This window comes from Acinonyx jubatus, chromosome E4, assembly GCF_027475565.1.
Source record: "Acinonyx jubatus isolate Ajub_Pintada_27869175 chromosome E4, VMU_Ajub_asm_v1.0, whole genome shotgun sequence".
Taxonomy (NCBI): Eukaryota; Metazoa; Chordata; class Mammalia; order Carnivora; family Felidae; genus Acinonyx; species Acinonyx jubatus.
Window position 1 is genome coordinate 23,952,322 of NC_069395.1, and position 23,089 is coordinate 23,975,410.

Consider the following 23,089-nt stretch of genomic DNA (forward strand, 5'->3'; position numbering starts at 1 on the left):
AAAATAAATTGCTGAACTGAATATCACTAATGCTAAAGAGAATTTTTGGAAATGTGTATCTCTGGTTGATCATTAAAGTAAATATATTTAAAACATGCAATATAAGCTCATTGAATCTATGGATTATTAAAAGTACTCTATTTTAGATGAATAAATAAAAGCAAATAGTGATAGCTTTATCTATGTCAACAAAAACATTCAAACATTTCCATTATTTAAACCCCCTGATGCTACAGCCTACCCTACAGTACCTTTTTCTTGAATCCGATATTGATGGCTGAAGTCGTGGAAAAGGCACAAATGTGGACCCGCAAGGAACTAGCTGTGGAGACATCATGATCTTCTGCTCAAGTATTTGTTCAAGAGAAAGAAATTTGTTTACAACCACAAACTCCCTTCATCCAGTCGCATGATCAAAGGAATTGAGTCTTTTGTTTTTACCATTACTTTGGAAAGATTTTATAGGATGTAAACATTTCAGCTCTAGCAGCTGATTCTAATTTCTTTAATGCTATCTTTGACTCAGCATTGCTTGACAGACTATTAAGGAAATGTTGATGATACAGGAAGACCAGTGTACTGGTTAACATGATTATTTTACAGAACACTGTGCATTCATTAATAGCAAGTAAGTTGTCACAATATTCCTCTCTGCTTCTTTCTAAAAATATTTTATTTATCTTTATTTAGTCTCAGGATGTTTGGTGTTCAAATTATAGAGCACATTACTTGTGTCCGAAAATGTAACCTAGTAAACAAAATCAGATGTTAAATAAGGAAGTCCATGATATTGAGACCATGTCTACCAAACACACGAGCCTTACAACCCAGAAAAATAGGAGTGATCATAATTCAAGCAGCAAGGGCTTTCTACAATAAAAAAAAAATGTATACAATCTGAATGCTAAATTCCAAGAGGACAATGATGTTTCATCCACCCTAGGAAATGCCTGATGTATTGAGGAACACAATAAATGTGGAGAAATATATAAAATGTACAAGTCTCATTAAAGAGCAAAGAAAATGTTAGGAAGATATTAGCAATCTGTATAAAAACAATGGTACACAGCAGTATATATACTTCTTTTGTTGTCTTACTCATCATAAGCATTTTTGGAGGGCATCTAGGTGGCTCAGTCAGTTGAGCGTCCAACTCCTAGTTTCAGATTAAGTCATGATCTCCCGCTTCATGAGTTTGAGCCCTACATCAGGCTCTGCGCCTCCCTCTCTGCCCCTCCCTTGCTCTCTCTCTCTCTCTCTCTCTCTCTCTCTCTCTCTCAAATAAACTTAAAAAAAAACATTTTTGGTAGCCTTATTCATGATAATCTTGTTCTGATTGTGAAAAATCAAAGCAATGTAATTGCCTAGTAATAAAAATCAGATATTTCTTGATGCATCAATAGTATGGAATAGTATGCCATCACAAATGATGGAAAGCTACTTTGATATATTATTAAGTGGCAAAGCAACAAGTAAACAAACAAACAAACAAAAACAGTTGCCAAATACTACTGTGGTTTGACCCTGTTTGGGTAAAATCTATACATTGAAATATAGGGAGGGAAAATCTGAAGTGTTACACATCAAATTCTTAGCATTTTGTGAATTTATAAAATTTGTGAAATTATGGGGTTTTTTTGAGATTTCTGGATTATTGTTAATCAGTATTCTCTAACTTTCCCATAATGACCATGTATTTATATGTAATAAAAATAAAACATTAACAAAACAAGATCCATCATTTGTACCAAGTAACATCACTATCACAAAGTTTAACCACCATTTTATTTCCTAAAATGCTTATCCCTTCAAACTCACTTTCTGAATGTCATTTACAAAGATCCAAACAGCTGCTCTCTGGTGACATTAGGTCATTTCAAAATACGTCATGCTTGAAATCACATCATCTTCAGAGTCGGAAGTGAAAGACTCTTGTCCTAACTTCAACTTACTAATTGGTTCAGCCAATTAGACTTCAGCCCCTTGCCTACTTCCCAGGATTATTTGTGAGGTTCCAAACAAGAACTTTAAAAGGGCAAATATTTACTGTAAATAAAGATTTTATGGAACATAAACTTTTGACCTTATCACCACCCAGGGATCAAGAACCATATTATCTAATATCCTCATAATTTTTATTCTTCTGAAGAGTCTGTGGGAGGTGCTTCTTCCATTCTTTCAAATACAATGTGCGGGTTTTAATGTTTAGAGCTTGGGGGGCATTTTCTTTAACTCAACCGAACTAAGTCCCATTCTTTTCTCCCAGCCTCATCAGGGAAAACATATCCTCACAGCTCTCAGAGCAGAATCCCCAAGCACACTTCCAGAAAGACAGGTTGCCACCTGGAGGGACTGTAATGTTAAGGAACATGTACAAACTTCACAGACACACAACTTGCATTTAAATCCAACAGTAAGACTGCCTGGCTGTGGGACTTTGAAGGCACCTATGGTATTTCCCTGTTCTGAGACCTACAGTTTTCTGTAGGTGGTAAAATGGGGATGGTAATTCCAACTTCCTAATATTAATGAGAATAAAATGAGAATGCAGGTGAAATACCTAGTGTAGAAATTGGCATGCAAAAAACTCTCAATGTTTTCTTTCTCACACAATTAGTAACCTGGGATAATATGATAACCATTATCATCACACGAGTGTGATAAAAGTTCGCCCTAAAGCAACAGACATTCCAATAAGTTTCAAAGGATTATCACTGAGAAATGTAGATTTGTGATAAGTTTACTCAAATAACAAAAACAACTCAAGAGCCCAGTGATTATTTCAACAGAATCTCTAGTGGGTCTGTACTAGAGTCTCTCTCAATGAAGTAATCAGAGATGTCTTTATTTCAGCAATGGCTGCTGGCAGAAGTGAGAAAATGAAGGCTGAAACAGTATTTCCCAGTTTTTGGAAGTTCTATAAAGTGGTAACTAGGAGTACCTGGATAGGCTTATCTGTGCATTAACTTTCTTGCTCTGATTATGCCTAGTTATCAAGAAGCACGAATTGTTCACAAGATAAAAAATCAATTACAGAAATCTGTTGTATTTCTATACACAAATAATAAAGCAGCAGAAAGGGAAATCAAGGAATCAATCCCATTTACAATTGCATCAAAAACCATAAGATACTTAGGAATAAACCTAACCAAAGAGGTAAAAAGATCTGTACTCAGAAAACTATAAAACGCTGATGAAAGACATTGAAAAGGACACAAAGAAATGGAAAAACATTCCAGGCTCATGGCTTGGAGGGACAAATATTATTAAAATGTCTGTACTACCCAAAACAATCTACACATTCAATGCAATCCCTATCAAAATACCACCAGCATTTTTCACAGAGCTAGAACAAACAATCTTAAAATTTGTATGGAACCATAAAAGACCCTGAATAGCCAAAGCAATCTTGAAAATGAAAAGGAAAGCTGGAGGCATCATAATTCTGGGCTTCAAGTTATATTACAAAGCTGTAGTGATCAAGACAGGATAGTACAGGCACAAAAACAGACACATAGATCACTGGAACAGAATAGAGAACCGAGATATGAACCCACAACTATATGGGCAACTGATCCTTAACAAAGCAGTAAAGAATACCCAATGGGAAAAAGACAGTCTCTTCAAAAAAAAAAAAATGAAGGGAAAACAGGACAGCAACATGGAAAAGAAAGAAACTGGAGCACTTTCTTATACCATACACAAAAATAAATTCAAAATGGATAAAAGACCTAAATGTGAGACAGAAAACCATCAAAATCCTAGAGGAAAATACAGGGAGTAACCTCTTTGACTTGGGTCATAGGAATTTCTTACTAGTTATGTCTCCTGAAGCAAGGAAATGAAAGCAAAAATAAACTATTGGGACGTCATCAAAATAAAAAGCTTCTGCACAGCAAAGGAAACAATCAACAAAACCAAAAGGTGGGGCACCAGGGTGGCTCAGTCGGTTAAGCATCTGACTTCTGCTCAGGTCATGATCTCAAGGTTCACAAGTTCAAGCCCCACATGGGGCTCTGTGTGGACAGCTCAGAGCCTGGAGCCTGCTTCAGATTCTGTGTCTCCCTCCCTCTTTGCCCCTCTCTGACTCATGCTCTGTCTTACTCTCAAAAATAAATAAACATTTTTAAAAAGGCAACCTACACAATGGGAGAAGATATTTGCAAATGCCATATCTCATAAAGGGTTAGTATCCAAAATATATAAAGAACTTATCAAACTGAACACCCAAAAACAAATAATCTAGTTTAAAAATGGATACAAGACATGAACAGATATTTTTCCAAAGAAAATATGCAGATGGCCAACAGACACATGAAAAGATGCTCATTATCACTGATCATCAGGGAAATACAAATCAAAACTAGAATGTGATATCACCTCACACCTGTCAGAGTTGCTAAAATCAACAACATAAGAAACAACAGGTGTTGGCAAGGATGTGGAGAAAGGGAATGAAAACTGGTGCAGCCACTCTGTAAAACAGTATGGAGGGCCCTCAAAATGTTAAAAATAAAACTACCCTACAACCCAGACATTGCACTAGAAGGTATTTGCCCAAAGAATACAAAAATACTGATTTGAAGGGATACATGCACCCCAAAATTTACAGCAGCAGCATCAACAATAGCCAAAGTACGGAAACAGCCCATTGACTGAAGAATGAATAAAGAAGATGTGATATCTATATATATATTGGAATGTTACTCAGACATAAAAAAGAATGAAATCTTGCCATTTGCAATGACATGGATGGAGCCAGAGTGTATTAGGCTAAGCGAAATAAGTCAGTCAGAGAAAAACAAATACCGTATGATTTCACTCATATGTGGAATTTAAGAAACAAAACAGATGAACATACAGGAATAAAAAAGAGAGAGAGAGAGAGAGAGAGAGAGAGAGAGAGAGAGAGAGAGAGAGAGGCAAACCAAGAAACAGACTCTTATCTATGGAGAACAAACTGAAAGTTACTGGAAGGGAGGTGGGCTGGGGGATGGGTTAAATAGGTGATGGGTATTAAGGAAGGCACTTGTTATGATGAGCACTGGGTGTCGTATGTAAGTGATGAATCACTAACTTCTACACCTGAAACTAACATTACACTGTATATTAAATAAGTAGAATTTAAGTAAAAACTTGAAAAAAAAAGAAACTCAAATTTGTGGTTCAGCTTCCTTTGCTCAACACTGCAAAGTGAGTTTTTTCAGTAAACAAATCTTCATTATTCTTTTTTCCCCCTCTTAGGAAAGGGATACCCTATCACATGTTCCTATTTATTTATTCCACAGTGATTGCAAATGAGGATCAACAGAAATAATATTCTGATTTAAAACTTTAGTCCATAAAACATCTTTCTAAAACACCAGAGTTTGGGCTAACAGTACATGCTGCCAGGAAAAACTCATTCTGACTCTGAATAGTATCATAAACACCAGCAGTAGCCAAACGGAAAAACAGGGATAAGTAGGTGATTGGTAGTTACTATGTAACGTATTTGGACATCATTTGAGTTTCCAGGACTAACATCAACACTACCATTCAACAGCTAAGTTCATTTTTAAACTTAACATCCTGGAACTCTTTAACATTTCCAAACTCAAACTTGGAACATGAGTTGTATTAACCAGAAAAGAAGGAAACTGTTGAAATAAATAAGAGAAAAGACATATATAATCCTTGAGACCATATGTTTCTTATTTCCTCATTGAATTTTCATCATATCTAGCATAACTCTATGTGCACATTTATTAAATAAAATAGAAAAAAAGTAGAGATTGTGACTATATTGCAATCTCCAACAATTTATCAACAAGAACATACTTTTTAACGTATTTAACAATTCTCTGTGTCTGAGCCAAAGTCAGTTACTTCCACTCTCTATCTGAACTTTCACACGTTAAAGGGATATTATAAGAGAATCTTCCACTCTACTAATGTGCTTTGATGAATAATCAAGTTATTGAGATCTTCCTATAAACCAAGGCTTAAAACCATATGACTTAATAACAGAAAACACTGCAATGAAACAAAGGGGTTCAGACAGCTTACTTCTCCCTTTGATCCTAGAAACACTGTTTCCTCCCAAGTATATTTTGGTCATTCAAAATTTACCCTTCTCAAGTAGCAATTCAAAAGCAAAGGAAAGTCTCAAATTAGCGATGTACACAGAGACCTCGGTTGGGTCACACTGTATTTCCACTCTTTTTCTGTGCAAAACAAGGAGTACATAAATGCTATCATGAATAGAATGGTTTGTCAAGTTAGTGACAAAGGGGGTTATCAAGGATATCAAAATCCAATTTAGGATTTCTCATACCTGCTAATATCTTCTAAAGCACAAGGTGTCCCTTCTGATGCTAACAGAATAGTATAAGGAAAGTTACTAATGTAGTGAAGCTTTCTTTCAATGTTTAATAATTATTGGCCTTTTCAGTACTCTACATATTAATAAGAAAATTATCTCTCATTTACAAAAGAAAATCATGATCCTTATTTCTCTGTGGATATGTCTTCATAACTATAAATCATTTAAAAAGAAATATGTTGTGGCGCCTGTGTGGTTCAGTCGGCTGAGCATCCAACTCTCGATTTCTGCTCAGGTCATGATCCCAAGGTTGTGGGATCAAGCCCTCATCGGGTTCCACACTGAGAGTGGATTCTCTCTCCATCTGTCTCTGCCCCTCTCCCCACCTCAAAAAACAGAGAGAGAGAAATATAATAATATGGAAAGAAGATATGAAGAGGAACCAACTGTCCTAGCATTAATTGATAGCACTCTTGTGAACCAAAATATATTTGGGAACTTTTCAAGTTCTTCCATCTTCAGGGATGCTCAGTCTCCCCAACTACAAAATGAGATTTAAACAGTTTCCTCCCAGATCAGAAATCTAGCATCTTTTTAAATCGATTCATGTAGGAAGAAAAGTCTCAGCTTGGTTACAAAGGCCTTATTCATTCATTCAATAATTTTTAAGTATTCTATTCTTCTATTGGGCATCATGCATAAAGTAGTGAACAAAAGTAAATAGTCTCTGTTCTCACAAAGCTTATATATCAGTCAGAAGAATAAAAAAATGAACAAACATAGCAATAGATGGAGGGAAGGAGGCAAACCATAAGAGACTCTTAAACACTGAGAATAAACTGAGGGTTGATGGGGGAAGGGGAGAGTGGGTAATGGGCATGGAGAAGGGCACCTAATGGGATGAGCACTGTGTGTTGTATGGAAACCAATTTGACAAAAAATTTCATATAAAAAAAACCAAAAAACAAAAAACAGCAATAAATGTTCAAATACAAATTGAAATAAGTGCTATAAATACATAGTCCAAGACACTGAAAGAGCCAACAGATTGAGCAGGTGTGAAGCACCAATGGCCCCTCCAGTTGTACCATATTGTTTGAGCCAAGGGACTTGCTTCTCATAGGTAGTCAGCCCAAAAATGATCTTATTAATTGAAAATTGGCTTTCATTCACAATTTGAGATAATGTGTGATATCTGTCATTTAAACCCAGTATTCTTGCACTCAGTGGACAAAAGCTTGGAATATGGTGGATGGAGTAAAAAAGGAGAGAATTTTTTTACTTAACATATATAATACACTATCTCAGAAAACCACAGTTTACAAAGATTGCCTCCTATGAGCATCCACACCACAATGTTGAATGCCTCAACCCATTTATACTTTGAGAGAAAATCATAAATAGAGATATTGTTCCATGGAGTAAACTGATTTCCTGCAAGACTATCCGGGAAATTGTCTCTGCATTTCAAGTACACAACTGGCTAGGTACGTTACTTTAAACTTTCTCATTTTGAAATCCTACTCCAGGCAATAAATACGTGCAAGCCACAGAATTATTATTAACATAGTATTTGCTAGACTTGGGAGACTAATTATTTGAGCTGATACAGAAATGTCTATGTCCTGAGATTGTTCTCAGATGAAGAATAAGAAGGAAATGGGGAAACCAAGAAAGCTGTTGAAAACTAAATTAACATTAAGTAGGAAAAAAAAACATAATAAAAGAAGCCTTCCATCTCAGCCTTTAAAATTTCTTAAGAAAAAAAATTGGAGCCTGCTTCTTAGGCATTTGATTAAAACCTGGAGATAATTCAAAATCCATAAAAATAAGATTTATATGTTTTTATCAATGTATAATAAATAGATCTTAAAGTCCACTCCAAGAAAAAGCAGACTGCTTTACAGAACAGACACAACTTCACTGATTTCTGTATGCTGGATCAATGGAAGAGATGAATTGTCAACCTTCCCAATAAGGGCAAATTCTGATAATTCTGCCACTGGAAATTAGTCACAACATGGACTACATACTACATAGTATTCTAAGTTACATACCTGCCTTTTCTCTATTTCTGAGTCCATTGTTATGTATATAAAATTCTGATTATAATTTCCTTTTCTACTCATATGATTTTAATGTGAAAAAAGTCACTACCCTAACAATATAGCTTCTATCGCAGCCATACTTTTGTTTGCTAAACATGAAGTAGATGATTTGAAATTGCACTGTTCCGGATGCCTCCACAAAATCAGATGCATTTGAAGAGTCTGAGACACTACACCATGGGCCTCATCTAGGTAAGGCCACTGTGATGTGTTTCCAAAATGGCCAACCACGATCTCATTTTTCCTCTGTTTGGCTTTATATTTGAAATTTCAAAGCATAAAATTCCAATTTTTCAATTGTTATGTATTAGAAAAAGTATTAGAATACTAGCAATACTCATTTAAAGGTAGTATCTGTCACACTTTGGACACTGGAAATTGGACATTGGAAATTGGAAAGCCAGAGATGCCTAAATCAGTTAATGATAATTCCAATTAAAAATGACAATTGAAAGCACTCTAACAAATATTTGAGAGAATATAATACAATTTATCTCATTTTGGGCTCTCAAAAAAAAGCCCCTCAAAAAAAATTGTTTCTGAATCATACTCACCTTCTTCCTGTATTCTTAGAACCTTGGTTATATTGGCATCACTACCTTATTGGACAAAGGTGTTATATATAATACAAGTGATTTTGTCCATAGGGAACCCTAACCTGAAGTATCAGTGACTGTACATAATATCAAGCCATATTAAGATTAGGTTTTACTATATTGTAAGATTCAATTTTCAGTGGACCATTTGACTATATTGATTATTCTTAAAATTTCCTAACTTCTGCTTATTATCATAGTACCAGCCAGTTGAAAATTTAACTTTAAAATGTATTAAGAGGACTAGAACATGAGAAATGAAGTACATACTTCCATCAAATGTATCTCTATTTGAATGAAAAATAAATAAGTGGATTTGTACCTCTTAATCCCTTTTATCTGGTAAGAGGTATAAACTTCCAATTATAAAATAAATCACAGGGATGAAAAGTACAACATAGGAAATACAGTCAATAATAGTGTAATAATTTTGTGTGGTGACAGATTGTAACTACACTTACCATGGTAAGCATATCATCATGTGTGAATTGTTAAATCACTATATTGTACAACTGAAACTAATATAATACATGCAAACTGTATTTCAATTAAAAATTTTAAAAATGGCTTTAACCTCTTCTTTGTGTTTTTGTTAGTTTTATGTTTTATATAATTAAGAATATTTCATAAATTCCATGCAAAGTGTTAAATAACTTCATGAAGACAGAAATAAATATAATGAAATTTATACAAATGAAAATTGAAAATGATTAATATATTTTATTAAAATTATCCATTAAAAACTAACTCAGCTTCTTTGATTATAAAAACAAATAACAGTACTAATTCACTGAGGACTGAGATTAAGATATAAGAAAATAATATTTTTCTTTAGGAAACAAGTATGCAGAGGACAGGTGCCATTTATTAATTTAACAAATATTTGCATAGCTTATACATATTGGGCACTGCATGGGCTGCTGGGAATACAGTGCCTTCAGAGGGCTTTCTTAAATCATTGTGGCATGTATATAAAGTGTAACTATTTATATACTGACATTTTTCAATAAGCTTATCATCTTCTAATTATAGATTTCTGATTCATGCCTATGAATCTCAAAATGTTAATATTTTGCCCTGCATAAAACATTTTTAATTTAAGTCCAACTAATGTTTTTAATGATATCAATGTCTCTAATTTAGGGCAGTATAGGTCCACATTCTCGCTAGTTATTTTCAATTTAACCACACATAGTACTTAGTTTTTATTTTGAATAAACTACTATAAAGGGTATTTTCCCTCTTGTTCATCTTGGTGGTCATTAAGTAATGATTGGAACTGTTATCAATAAAACAAAATGCAATGGCATGATCTCAGTATTAGCTTCTGCTTTAAATTTTGGAGACAGATATGAAGTGAATCATTTTCTCTGACATCTACAGGTCATTTGGTGAATCTTCTAATGATTAGCCTTTAAACAATCATTAAAATTAAAGAAATGGTCTGATCTCTAAAGCTCCATGATTTGGAACCAGTAATGCAATTATCTAATCACAGAATGCTCCTATAGACTGGAGATTAACCCACAAATCCCTAAAAGGCTTCCAAAATGTGTATTTCCCAGAGCTAAAGAGAAAATGTTTTATGGCATAGCAGATGACTGTAGAAGGTCCCAACCACCCAATTAATTAACATATTTCAAGCTATTAGTGCAAGGTTTAATTGCAAATTTGAAATTTAACCTTTTCCAAACAGGTGATATTGGTTAAAATGGCATGCTGTTTATTTTTGCTTTTACTTTAACAATTCTGCTCAAATACTTTTATAAATCCTTACATATTTTGAAATAATCTCTAGGAAATAAATCCATATCTATCCAACAAAAGTATGTTTAAATTTAAAGAATAATAAAGTGAATTAAAATGCGTTTTCTATGTTGAATTCGATTTTGAAGGGTAGCAAATTTTACTATCAACATTGTGACTGTAATTCAATAGTTACTGAATAAAAGGATGACTTTTAATTGGTCTTAAGTCCAGAAAAAGAATACGTACTTTAACATATTTTATAATCTCCATATAAAAGCACTTTATTCTCCCTTTAGCCATTGTGAAAAACAAACTCCCAATATTGCTGTGTCATCATATATTCTGAACATCTGAGGACTCAAGAGGAAATGGACTGAAATTGCAAAATTAAAAATTGAATTATATATATAACTGCAAGTCAGGGACCATATTTGAAAAAAAAAAAAATTAGGTTCCATCGTGGAATGGTTAGCACTCTGGACTCTGAAAAAAAAAAATTACTCTGTGTTTCAAACTCCATTTGCCAATTCCCCTTAAAAGGAAGCTAGGTAAAGCAAAATCACTCAGGTGAAAATTATGTAATGAAAATAAATATGAATTCAATTTTTCTGTTTATATCTTTGAGAAAATAACAGCGGTGAATATCAATCAACGAATTAAAAAACAACAAAACTAGAAACACCTAAACATGAGCATAGTACTGTGCTAAGTAGAAGCAGCATTTTTATGTGGCTGAAAAATAGAGTCTGATAAACATCTGTTAAAAACCACAGTCTACCTCTTAGCAAGAATATAACCTTGGAAATGTTACCAATCCCCTTCTTCCTCATTACTTCATCTATAAAACAGAAATAAGAATATCTACTTCATAGAGTTGGTGACTTGATTACCTGAGATAAAATACAAAAAAACTGTCTAGCACTTAACCATCATCAACGATTGTTATATCTTCCTCCCTAATACATTGAATTGGACATACAAGACTGAAAAATTAAGTTATTTGATAATCAGCATTTTATTTTTTTTTTAATTTTTTTTCAACGTTTTATTTATTTTTTGGGGGACAGAGAGAGACAGAGCATGAACGGGGGAGGGGCAGAGAGAGAGACACAGAATCGGAAACAGGCTCCAGGCTCTGAGCCATCAGCCCAGAGCCTGACGCGGGGCTCGAACTCACAGACCGCGAGATCGTGACCTGGCTGAAGTCGGACGCTTAACCGACTGCGCCACCCAGGCGCCCCTGATAATCAGCATTTTAAATACATATAAGAAAAACTTAATTAGAAATGAAATGAATTGTATTAGAACCCAACAACATTATCCTGAACCACATCTGGAGGCAGCGAACAATAGCCAGGAAGCCAAATCCTGCCCACTGCTTGTTATTTTATCACCTGTGAACTAAGATGGATTTTATATTTTTAAACAGCTGGAAATAAATCCATAGAAGAAGAATATTTCATGGTATGTGAAAATTTTATGAAAAGCAAATTTCAATGTCCATAAATAAAGTTTTATTCAAGCTCAAACATGTTCATTCATCTACATATTGTCTATGGACACTTTTAAATTACAACAGCAGAGTTGAATAGCTGTAGAAGAGACTTTATGGCCTCCAATGCTTAAAATAATTGCTATCTGATGCTTTACATAGGAAAAATTTGCTGATCTCTGCTCTAGTGAGGAAGATATCCAATCTTCTGCCAAGACCTATTTTGTAACATTTTAGTAGCACTTTTAACAGACTCACATTTTGGTTACAGAGGCTTTATTTTAATTATCTGATAATACACTCTACACTTTTAAATAATCCATGTTGTATGAGATGAAATGATGTTATGAAACTAAGAATAATGCTTATTGATTGGGGGTCCAAATGAAAACTAGCGTGAGGACAAGATTGGAAGAAAGACTTTTCACTACATTCTTACATAGTTTTTTATTACTAAAATATGTAAATATGCTACCTATTCAAATATTAAAGAAATATGTTTATTTTTTAAAGATGAGGTCATCAAACACATTAAGCAAATCATTTCCTCTATTCAATTGAAAAAAAAAATGTATAGTTTTAATTTACAAAAGGAAGAAATATAAAAGAGCATTCATAATTTTAAAATCATGAGTTAAATGATATATCTAAGTCATTTACACTGAGCTAAAATCTGCCTAACTCATCTATTAAGCAAACATAGTTTCCAAAGTGTACTTTCTGTTTAATCAGAATTTCTTAATTACTTTCTATGAATTGACCCTAATATGCATTACTCTTCCACAGACAAAGCCACAAAATGACATCAAGTCTTTTCAAGACAAGAAAGTGGAGGAACCTGATCGCATTTATGAATATAAAACTTCAGAAATCATTCATCTGCAGTAAACACTTAGACATTTTCATAGAACTCTGATAAGATATGAGATGAAGGAGACAGAGCTGTAGCATCAGTCTAGGATGTCTGAAAGTGATTAGGGAAAACCACTCCCAGGGCAACTCTACAATACTCTCTTCTTACATAATTTCCTTTCTGAGTTCATCAACTGTTCAAAGAAATAAGAGTTCAGAACAAGTAATTTACTGGAAAAAGAATATTGAGTATTTCCATGGAACTTAGAGGCTAGGAGGTATTTTTAAGTCCATTGTTTCATTCACTCAACATATAAATTTATTCAGTGCTTACTATGGATAAACTGCCAACGCTGACACTGGAGAAGCAGCCATGAACAAAAAAGGCATGGTCCTCTTCATGAGGACAGCTAGCAAGAGGTTCTGTTACAGGCTGATAAGGAACTGCCAGTATGGGTGTTAAGAAACAGGAGTGAAGAAAACATGGAGGAAGGATTTAACCTGTTCCAGAGTTCAACAATGCTCACTCTGGCAGCACACTCTAAAAGTGGGGCAATACAGAGATTTGCATGGCCCCTGGGGAAGAATGAAAGAGGTCAGTAAAGCCTTCCCTGAAAAAAAATAATGAAGGAACAGAGATCTGAAGGGTAAGAATCACCTAGAGAAAAAGTTAATGGGACTTGGAGAAGCAGAAATTGTTCAAGGCAAAGTGAAAAATAAACATACCGTGAGATATTTTACATGAAGCTATAAATTGATAACATACTTATTTAGCAAATACGTAGGCAAAACACTAATTTTAAATATAGCTGTGGTGGTCTTGAAAACTGTTGACTTACCATTCTTCAAGGGAATTCACTAGACTCAAGCTACATGCATAAGAAATTTAGCTCATGATTTAACTTGTAGCTTCCAAACAATTATATTTGATATGTAGATAATTACCCATCTGTCTCTTGGCAATATCTTAGAGAATTAACATTTTAACATACTGCAATTGTGAGGACTCTAAAATCAGAAGACTAAAGTTTAATCTCAGTAAAATGCCTTGTGTACCTCTCAGGAGGTAAATCAATCGGAAGCCTCTTCCAATATAACCACAGAACTATACATTTTATCAGATTGAATACACAAAAATCAAAAATCACATTTACTATCATCTTAATACTCTCAAAGAAAAATCTGTGAAGGTAAAAATATAATTAAAAAGAAAATATTGGGAGGTAAAAGGAGTTCGAACAAATACCAAACTTAATTTTAAAAACTGTACAGTTAATCTTTAACTTGTGATTTCTTTACCTTTGAAGGATCATCCCATGTTGTTAAAATGGACGTCTGCTAACATTTTCTGTATGGTTCTTACCACATGAAGTTGGTGACATTTCATAATATAAAAATTAGGCTTGTTACTGTTAGGATGTCCTTGGAACCACAGTAGAGGGGATGGCCATCTTGCCAGCACAACCCAAGGAAAAGCCCCTAGTAGCTGCCAGAACGAATTGGAGGTCAACCAATCACGGAGCAACAGCACGACCTGACGGGAAAAGGCCCACCCAGACCTAAACCCGGAACCGAACCGCTGCAGCTTAAAAACCCCACCCCACCACACCTGGATGCGACTTCCCTGACTCCTCTCTCTCACTCCCTGAGTCACGGAACCTCGCCCGAGACCTCAGTTCCCAAATAAAGCCTTTGACTGCTAAATTTTTTTAGCCTCTGACTCCTATCTTTACCCTGCCTTACACCTGACCCTAACAGTTACATACCTATCAGAATGGCCAAAATAATAAGATTTCAACACTAAATGCTAGGACGGTGTGGAAAACTGAATCGCTCATACACTGCTGATGGGAAAGTTTGGCTATTTCTTAAAAAACTAAACATACAACTACTATGTAACCCAATAATTGCACTCTTAGGCATTAATGTCAGAGAAATAAAAATTTATTTTCACACAAAAACCTGCACACAAATAAATGTTCATTGCAGATTATCTGTAATAGCTCAAAGCTGGAAAAACCCAGATGTCCTTTAAAGGGTGAATGGTTGAATAAACTGTGGTACATGTATGCCATGTCATACTACTCAGGAATAAAAAGAACTATTCACACATGGAACAACACACGTGAATCACTAAAACAACCTAAACATTCAAGAAAGGTCACTGTACCGAAAAGTTATGGTATGCCCACACAAGAGATTACATTGCAAATTTTTAAAAAGGGAGAACCCGAAGCCCTGTTATGGAACTATCTCCAAGACTTCTTATAAGGTGAGGGGTGCCTGGGTGGCTCAGTGGGTTAAGCTTCCAACTTCAGCTCAGGTTATGATCTCACGGCTCATGAGTTCGAGCCCCACATCAGGCTCTGTGCTGACAGCTCAGAGCCTGGAGCCTGCTTCGGATTCTATGTCTCCCTCTCTCTCTGCCCCTCCCCCACTCACTCTCTCTTTCTCTCTCTCTCTCTGTCTCTCAAAATGAATAAACATTAAAAAAAATAGGGGAGCCTGGGTAGCTCAGTCGGTTAAGTGTCCAACTTCAGCCCAGGTCATAATCTCACAGCTTATGGGCTCTGTGCTGACAGCTGAGAGCCTGGACCCTGCTTTGGATTCTGTCTCTCTCTCTTTCTGCCCGTCCCCTGCTCATACTCTGTCTCTCAAAATAAACATTAAAAAAATATTTTAAAAAATATTTTTCTTTTAAGCATACGACTTGATTTTGGCTCAGGTCATGGCTTGCAGCCTGTGAGTTCAAGCCCCACATTGGGATCTGCACTGACAGTGCAGAGCCTGCTTGAGATTTTCATTCTCTCTCTCCTCTCTGCCTTCCCCTGCTCCCTCCCTCCCTCCCTCCCTCTCTTTCTCGCTCTCTCAAAATAAATAAACTTAAAAAAAATAAAGTGAAGGAAGAAATGTACAACACAGACTATATAGTCACTATCATTTGTATAAAGATAAACTATACATACATCCACGTACTTCCTTCCAAGCTTATAGAATGTTTCATGAAGCATATACCAAAAACAGAAGACAAGCTAAACCGATTGCCTTTGAAAATGCAAACAGGGTGGGGGCAGAGATAAGAGACAATTTTCACTCAATTCCTTCTATTCCTGTAAGTGTTTTAAAATTTGAAACCATGTAACTGCATTACCTATTTAAAAAAACAAATACATCTTTTAAAAATAAAACATGTATGTGTTTCAGCTTTTAATAACTCTCTTCCAAGAGTAGCAGAAAGGTTTTAATGTACATGCGGTTGCAATTAGAAAGGTGAAAAGGGTAACATGAGGAATTTTAGGTTTCGAAGTTGGAAATAAATTTGCCTAATATGTCTCTGGTCTGGAAGAGAATTGCTGGGTGTCAGAAATACTCCAGTGGTTTGAGCATTTTCTTTGATATGATTCCATATTCTCACTGAGCAGGCTTTTCATCCTAATTTGTTTCCAGACAGAGTTCACTGGAAAAAGAAAGCCCTGAGTAGCATTAAGGCACATTGGTAGGCTTGGCACTTTTCCCGTCTCATTATACATGATCAAATTTGTTTTGTAATACAAATAATGTCTCCTGTGAGACTAAGCAGTGAGATTTTTCTCAGGATGTGAACAGTTGAGAAAAAACTTTGGAATAATAACTGACTTCACAAAAATAGGAATATTGGGTTTAAAGCTAGTTTATGAAATGTTTTTTCTGGCCAAGAAAAGAGGAGAAAATATAATCTTCGTTCTTAGCAGAAGATTTTTAAAAAATAAGATCAGTGGACTTCTCAAAAGTCAACAGGTTTGGAAAACAGAATTCGGTTCAAATGTGTTATACTTTATCCATGCATGCAAAAAGCTACTAGCAGAAGTTACAACTCCTTTGAATTATGAAATGTTTCCCACAGCCCTAATTCCAAAAACAACCATTAAAAAACCGTCCAAGTTTAGATTTTTTCTACTGCAAGAGGTTTTTGGAAATGAAAAGAGAAGACCTTGGGAACTTAAGCAGGATATAACTATGCAGTGACTATAAAAATTTTAAAAGAGAACTAGGAAAGAATAAAACCACCTCTACCCACTTAGCTCCAGTCTTCACCACCACCATGAAATGAACCACCTGGGTTGAGGAGAAGAGGGAGCACCATCAACAGGGATACGGACATGGCACAAGGGAGAGTGAGCAGAGGTCATGACCTTGGGGAAACAGGGTCAAGTTAGGAAGGTTGCTAACCCTCCACAAGACTGCATGATGAATGACCAAAGAGAAACCTGGAAGTAAGACTGCACTCCCCTTGGCCTTTTTCATGACTTTACTGTGATATAATTCATATAGCATAAAATACACATATTTAAAGTATACAATCCACTGGTTTTTAGTATATTAATAGAGTTGTGCAAACATTTTTAGAACATTTTCAGTCCCCCCAGAATACCCTGTACTCATTCGTCCATTAGTAGTGGCTCTGCATCCTGTCCTTGGCAACCACTAAACTATTTTGTGTCTTTATAGATATGCCTATTCTGAATATTTCCTATGAACGGAATAATATAATATGCAATATTTTGTGACTGGCTCCTTTCACTTAGCATAGTGTTTTCAAGGTTCATCCATGTTGTAGCTTGAGCCAGTACTTAAAGCCTTTTGATTGCTGAATAATATTCCTTTGTATGGATATATGACATTTCATTTATCCATTCATTCACTGATGGGTATGTTGTTTGTTTCTATTTGAGGGCTATTATGAATAATGCTACTGTAAAAACCATGTACAAGTTTTTGCATGACCATATGTTCTCGTTTCTCTTCAGGATATACCAAGGAGGGGAACTGTGGTAAATCTGTATTTCATTTCCAGAAATGAAACTGCCAGACTGTTTTCCAAAGCAGCTGTACCATTTGACAGGCCCCCTGGTAACATACAAGGGTTCTAACTTCTCAACATTCTCACCAACACGTTATTATCTGTCTTTTTCAGCATAACCATCTGAGTAGGTGTCAAGTAAGTTCTCGTTTTTGTTTTGATGCGCATTTCCCTGATAGCTAACGATGCTGAGCATCTTTTTTTGTGTGTGCTTACTGGCCATTTACACATCTTCTGCAGAGAAATATCTATTCAGATCCTTTGCCCATTTTTTCCCACTGGGTTGTCTTTTTTTAATAATTGAGTTTTAATAGTTGTGTAGGTATTTTAGATACAAACATCTAGAATAGCTGATGTATGATTTCAAATGTTTTCTTCCATTCCATCGATTACCTTTTCACATTATTGATGATGTCCTTTGAAGCACAAAAATTTTTAACTTTGATAAAGGAAATTTATTTTTTTCCCTTGACATGTGTACTAATGGTATCAGAGCATTTGTCTTTATCAGAGAGGAAAACTATGTATCTTCCAAGAGAGGAACCCTACGAGCTATGTCATCTTTGGGACATATGGACCTTCTAGGGATGCAGCCAACAATTTGACACTTACATGATTAACAGATGGACACCTTCCTAGAACTCAGAGTGTTTTCTAAGTCACCTCTGCCCTGTGGCCACAGTCCAAAACACTTATTAGTCTCTGAAAAAGGATGCTGGTGCTAATTCCCAAAGGGTGGTGATAGTACAAAAGGCAAAACCTGCACCCCAATGCCTAGTGAGTAACACACTTGTTATAAAATCTGTGTTACTGTTACTACTGGGTTGAAATAGAAGAAAAACAAAGAACTCTGAACACACAGACAGACTTCCTTTAAAAAAAAAAAGAGAACAAATGAGTACGCCAAAAAAAAAAAATTTTAATTATTGAAGAAAACTGTACTGAAATAAAACTCCAATCTGCAGCAACTTATGGCACACTATGCATAATAAAAAATTGATAGCAAGTAAGACATAGTCTAGTAAAGTTACCAACCTTCATAGAATAAGTTTTACATATATATTCAGTAAATTACAAGGGGGATAGGTGAATTTGAGTGATCTGATGTTTCTTCAAGGAAATAATATCTGAAAACACAGTGATATCTACAGTATTAAACAACAAAAGAATTATATGTCCATGCAATTAGGCCATTCAATAAAAAAGACATATCTTCTCAAGCATGCAAGAAGTTAAAAAAAAACTGTGTTAAAGAAAACTAATGAGTATTGACTCGTTAGACTTTCCTGGGCACACTCTAAAATTCTTTAATGAAATCGTTTCATTTAAGAGAGAAATCAAAATAAAAGCTCAGGGTGGGAGATGCTATGAGTACTACTGATAAGTATAACTCTAGATAAAAAAATAAGCTCTAACAAGTATTGAAATTATGATTGTAGGATGGAATGTGAATATTAGAAACCTTGCCATTATAAAAAAAAAACTGTCTTGAAAAAACAAAATTGGGAGGTGGAAGTGTGAGGCAGTGCAATGATATTTACTTCCCCATCCTTCATTTGACAGATAGCAGATGTCTGAACTTGAAACACACCCATCCCAGGATGTCATTACATTTTATAAGACTTTTAAAAGCTAATCTCTCTTCCTGTAAAAATTTTAAAAAAAAATGCTTCAGTTTCAGCAATATCTTCAATTTCACTTAAATTTCTTTGTTTTGAATCAATTCTGAATAATTCTGAATTCAGAAAAATTAACTTAATATCTTTCATTTTAAAATGTTTTACATATAGCATGATTCCACTTCAGTAAAACTGTCTCATCCTGTCCCATACATCCATACACCCATCTTCCTATCTATACCTGCCTCTACATCTGTATATAAGACGTCTGAAGTTATCATTATTAACATAACATACAACATATGTTATATGTTATTTCTGAGTGGTTGAGTGAGTTTCCTTATTCATATTTCCTTATTTGTATTTTTTTAACTTTTTTATGTTTTATTTTTTATATTTGAGAGAGAGAGACAGAGAGCGAGTAGGGGAGGGGCAGAGAGACAGAGACAGACAGAATCTGAAGCAGGCGCCAGGCTCCAAGGTGTCAGCACAGAGCCCGACACGGGGCTCAAACTGACGAAGAACCGTGAGATCATGACCTGAGCCGAAGTGGGATGCTTAACCAACTGAGCCACCCAGGCGCCCCGCTTATCTGTATTGTTGTATCTTAAATGGACATATGTAATTTGTACAAAAAACAATACAGCTATCTTCTAAAAACATTTTTATTAAAAAATCATCATTTCATAAAGTAACAGATTAGAAGTAAACTCCAGTATGGTAGACAAAAGCATTTTAAGGTAATGCTTCTCAAATTTTAGAGCAAATACCAATCAGCTAGGAATCTTCTAAAATGCAGTTTCTTCCTCTGTAGGTCTGGTATAGGTCTGGAGTCGGTCCAGGGCCTGCAATTCTAATAAATGCCCAGGGCCACACATTGAGTAATAGGTTTTAAGGAATTTCACGGAGCTGTTCTTTTAAAAAGCAGAACATTTATAAGCCATGAAAATGAGGATATAAGGGGAATTAGAGAAAACAATAGAAATGAATAAAAATAATTAAAATCTATACTTTGCCAGGCACTTCTACCCCGAGTCACCTAGGGAAGATCTGTTTCTACAGTTTGAGGAAACATTCTTTTAGATTTTATGTTTTGATAAAGTAAAATTTATGTATTTAGTTATTCAATGAAATTTTGGAAGTTCCTTTCTTCCATTTTTGTCTACTGTGACTCCATTTTTTTTATACATGAACTTTAAGTACTGCAAAGTGAACCACTTTATGGGAAAATATCATAGGAGAAAAGCAGCAGAATCATATGGAAGGTAATAGGCCCCCGCACTAGATAGAGCAATTTAAGGAATAAAACCCATAAAAGTTCTGTAAATGCTATTTCGTGATGCGAAGTATGAAATCACAAACCCCAAATATTCCTTCTCTAGTCACTAACACTTGAATTCAATCCTAAATCACTGGTAATATGTAAAAATTTTAGAGCAATGTTTCTTAACTAACATCAGAATCTGTTGGGGAGTTTGTTAAAAATGGGCATGAAAGAGTTCTGAGGGCCAGGTTCCAAATGTGGATTTTCAACAAGTAACATATTAAAGTTTGAAAACCTTGTAAATCTGTTATTTAGATATATTCAAGTACTTACTTTTTTGAAGTTTTTATTTAAATTCCTTTTAGTTAACATGAAGTGTAATATTAGTTTCAGGTGTACAATATAATGATTCAACAATTTCATACAATACTCAGTGATCATAATGACAAGTACACTTCTTAATCCCTGTCACCTATTTCACCCATTTCCCCACCCATCTCCCCTCTGGTAACCCTCAGTTTGTTCTTCACTTAAGAGTCTGTTTCTTGGTTTGCCCCCTCCTCTTTTTTTTCCCCTGTGTTCATTTATTTTGTTTCTTAAACTTGACATATGAGTGAAATCATATGGTATTTGTCTTTCTCTGACTTGTTTCACTTAGCATAATACTCTCTAGCTCCATTCACATCGTTGCAAATGGCAAGATTTCATTCCTTTTTATGGCTGTAATGTGTGTGTGTGTGTGTGTGTGTGTGTGTATGATACATATATATGTATGTGTGATACATATACATATGTGTATACATATGTGTATGTGTATACATATATATATGTATCTTACATCTTCTTTACATATACATATGTGTATACATATGAACATGTGTATACATACATATATATGTATCTTACATCTTCTTTATCCATGCATCAGTTGATGCACATTTGGGCTACTTCCATAATTTGGCCATTGGAGATAATGCTGCTATAAACATCAGGGTGCATGTATCCCTTTGAGTTAGTATTTGCATTCTTTGGGGAAATACCTAGTAGTGCAATTGCTGGATAGGAGACTTGAAACCATAAAAATCCTATAGGAGAACACATGCAGTAACCTCTTTGACATCAGGCAAACTTCTTTCATAGCAACTTCTTTCTCGATATGTCTCCTGAGGCAAAGGAAAACAAAAGCAAAAAACTATTGCGACTTCATGAAAACAAAAAGCTTCTGGACAGTGAAGGAAACATTCAAAAAAACTAAAAGGCAACCTATGAAATAAAAGAAGATATTTGCAAATGACATATCTGATAAAAGGTTAGTATCCAAAATATATAAAAAACTTATAAAACTCGACACCCAAAAAATGAGTAATCCAATTAAAAAATGGGCAGAAGACATGATAGACATTTTTCCAAAGAAGATATCCAGATGGCCAACAGACACATGAAAAGATGATCAACATCACTGATCGTCAGGGAAATGCAAAACAATACTACCATGAGATATCACCTCACACCTGTGAGAATGGCTAAAATCAACAACACAAGAAACAAGAGGTGTTGGTGAGGATGCGGAAAAAGGAGAACCTTCTCACACTGTGTGTGGGAATGCAAACTGGCACAGCCACTCTGGAAAACAGTATGGAGGTTCCTCAAAAAGTCAAGTATTTATTTTTTATTGCTAGCTGAAAGCAGAATTTAACTAAATAGGACCTGGGTATTTTAATAGAGGTTAAGCTAAACAGCAAGTTATAAAAGACCCAATAAATCTTGGTAAGAAGGACAGAGTTTGGTAGGAAGTCTCATGGGTCTTGGGGGCTGAATGTCTTAAGCAGTAAGGGGGCAAGAAGAGATTTGGGCACAGTGCCGACAAAACAAAGGTGAGAAGACCCCAAAACCAGACCTCATGTGTTTACAAATGTTCTAAAACACACATTCCTTTCTCTGTTCAGACAAACTAAAGGTAGAATGGCCTTGGGTTCAGCTTTGTGGGTTTACAGAGAGAATGAGAAGGAGCAAAGGTAAATGGCTGTAGGTATGCAGGGTCATAAGGATGTAAATGAAATCCAGGTCTCACAGTTCTTTTACGTGCATCACTTGATTTCTCAGTAAGCCTGCTTTCTCAATACATAAAAGCAGAAATTGTATAAGTAAATCATTTAATATCTCTAATGTATGTTCTCTGTATGTTCAAATCTTGCTTCGGGGTTAAGGAGAATATTCATCTAGATATATAAAACAATACATATGTTACTCCTAATGCTATGGTTC

General features: G+C 35.1%; 1 protein-coding gene across 14 annotated transcripts in view; it reads right to left on the bottom strand.

Moving 5' to 3' along the window:
- The window catches only part of KCNT2 (potassium sodium-activated channel subfamily T member 2), a 360,665-nt gene that overhangs the window by 286,736 nt on the left and 50,840 nt on the right, over positions 1-23,089 (bottom strand). Inside the window, exon 1 of one of the 14 annotated variants that reach the window (XM_053209433.1) lies at positions 252-4,878. The exons of the other annotated variants lie outside the window; for them this stretch is intronic. Within the exon in view, the coding sequence (XP_053065408.1) occupies positions 252-337 (86 nt within the window). The 5' untranslated portion in view covers positions 338-4,878. Of the gene's footprint in view, positions 1-251; positions 4,879-23,089 lie in introns of those variants that run through there. 14 annotated transcript variants of the gene reach the window in all.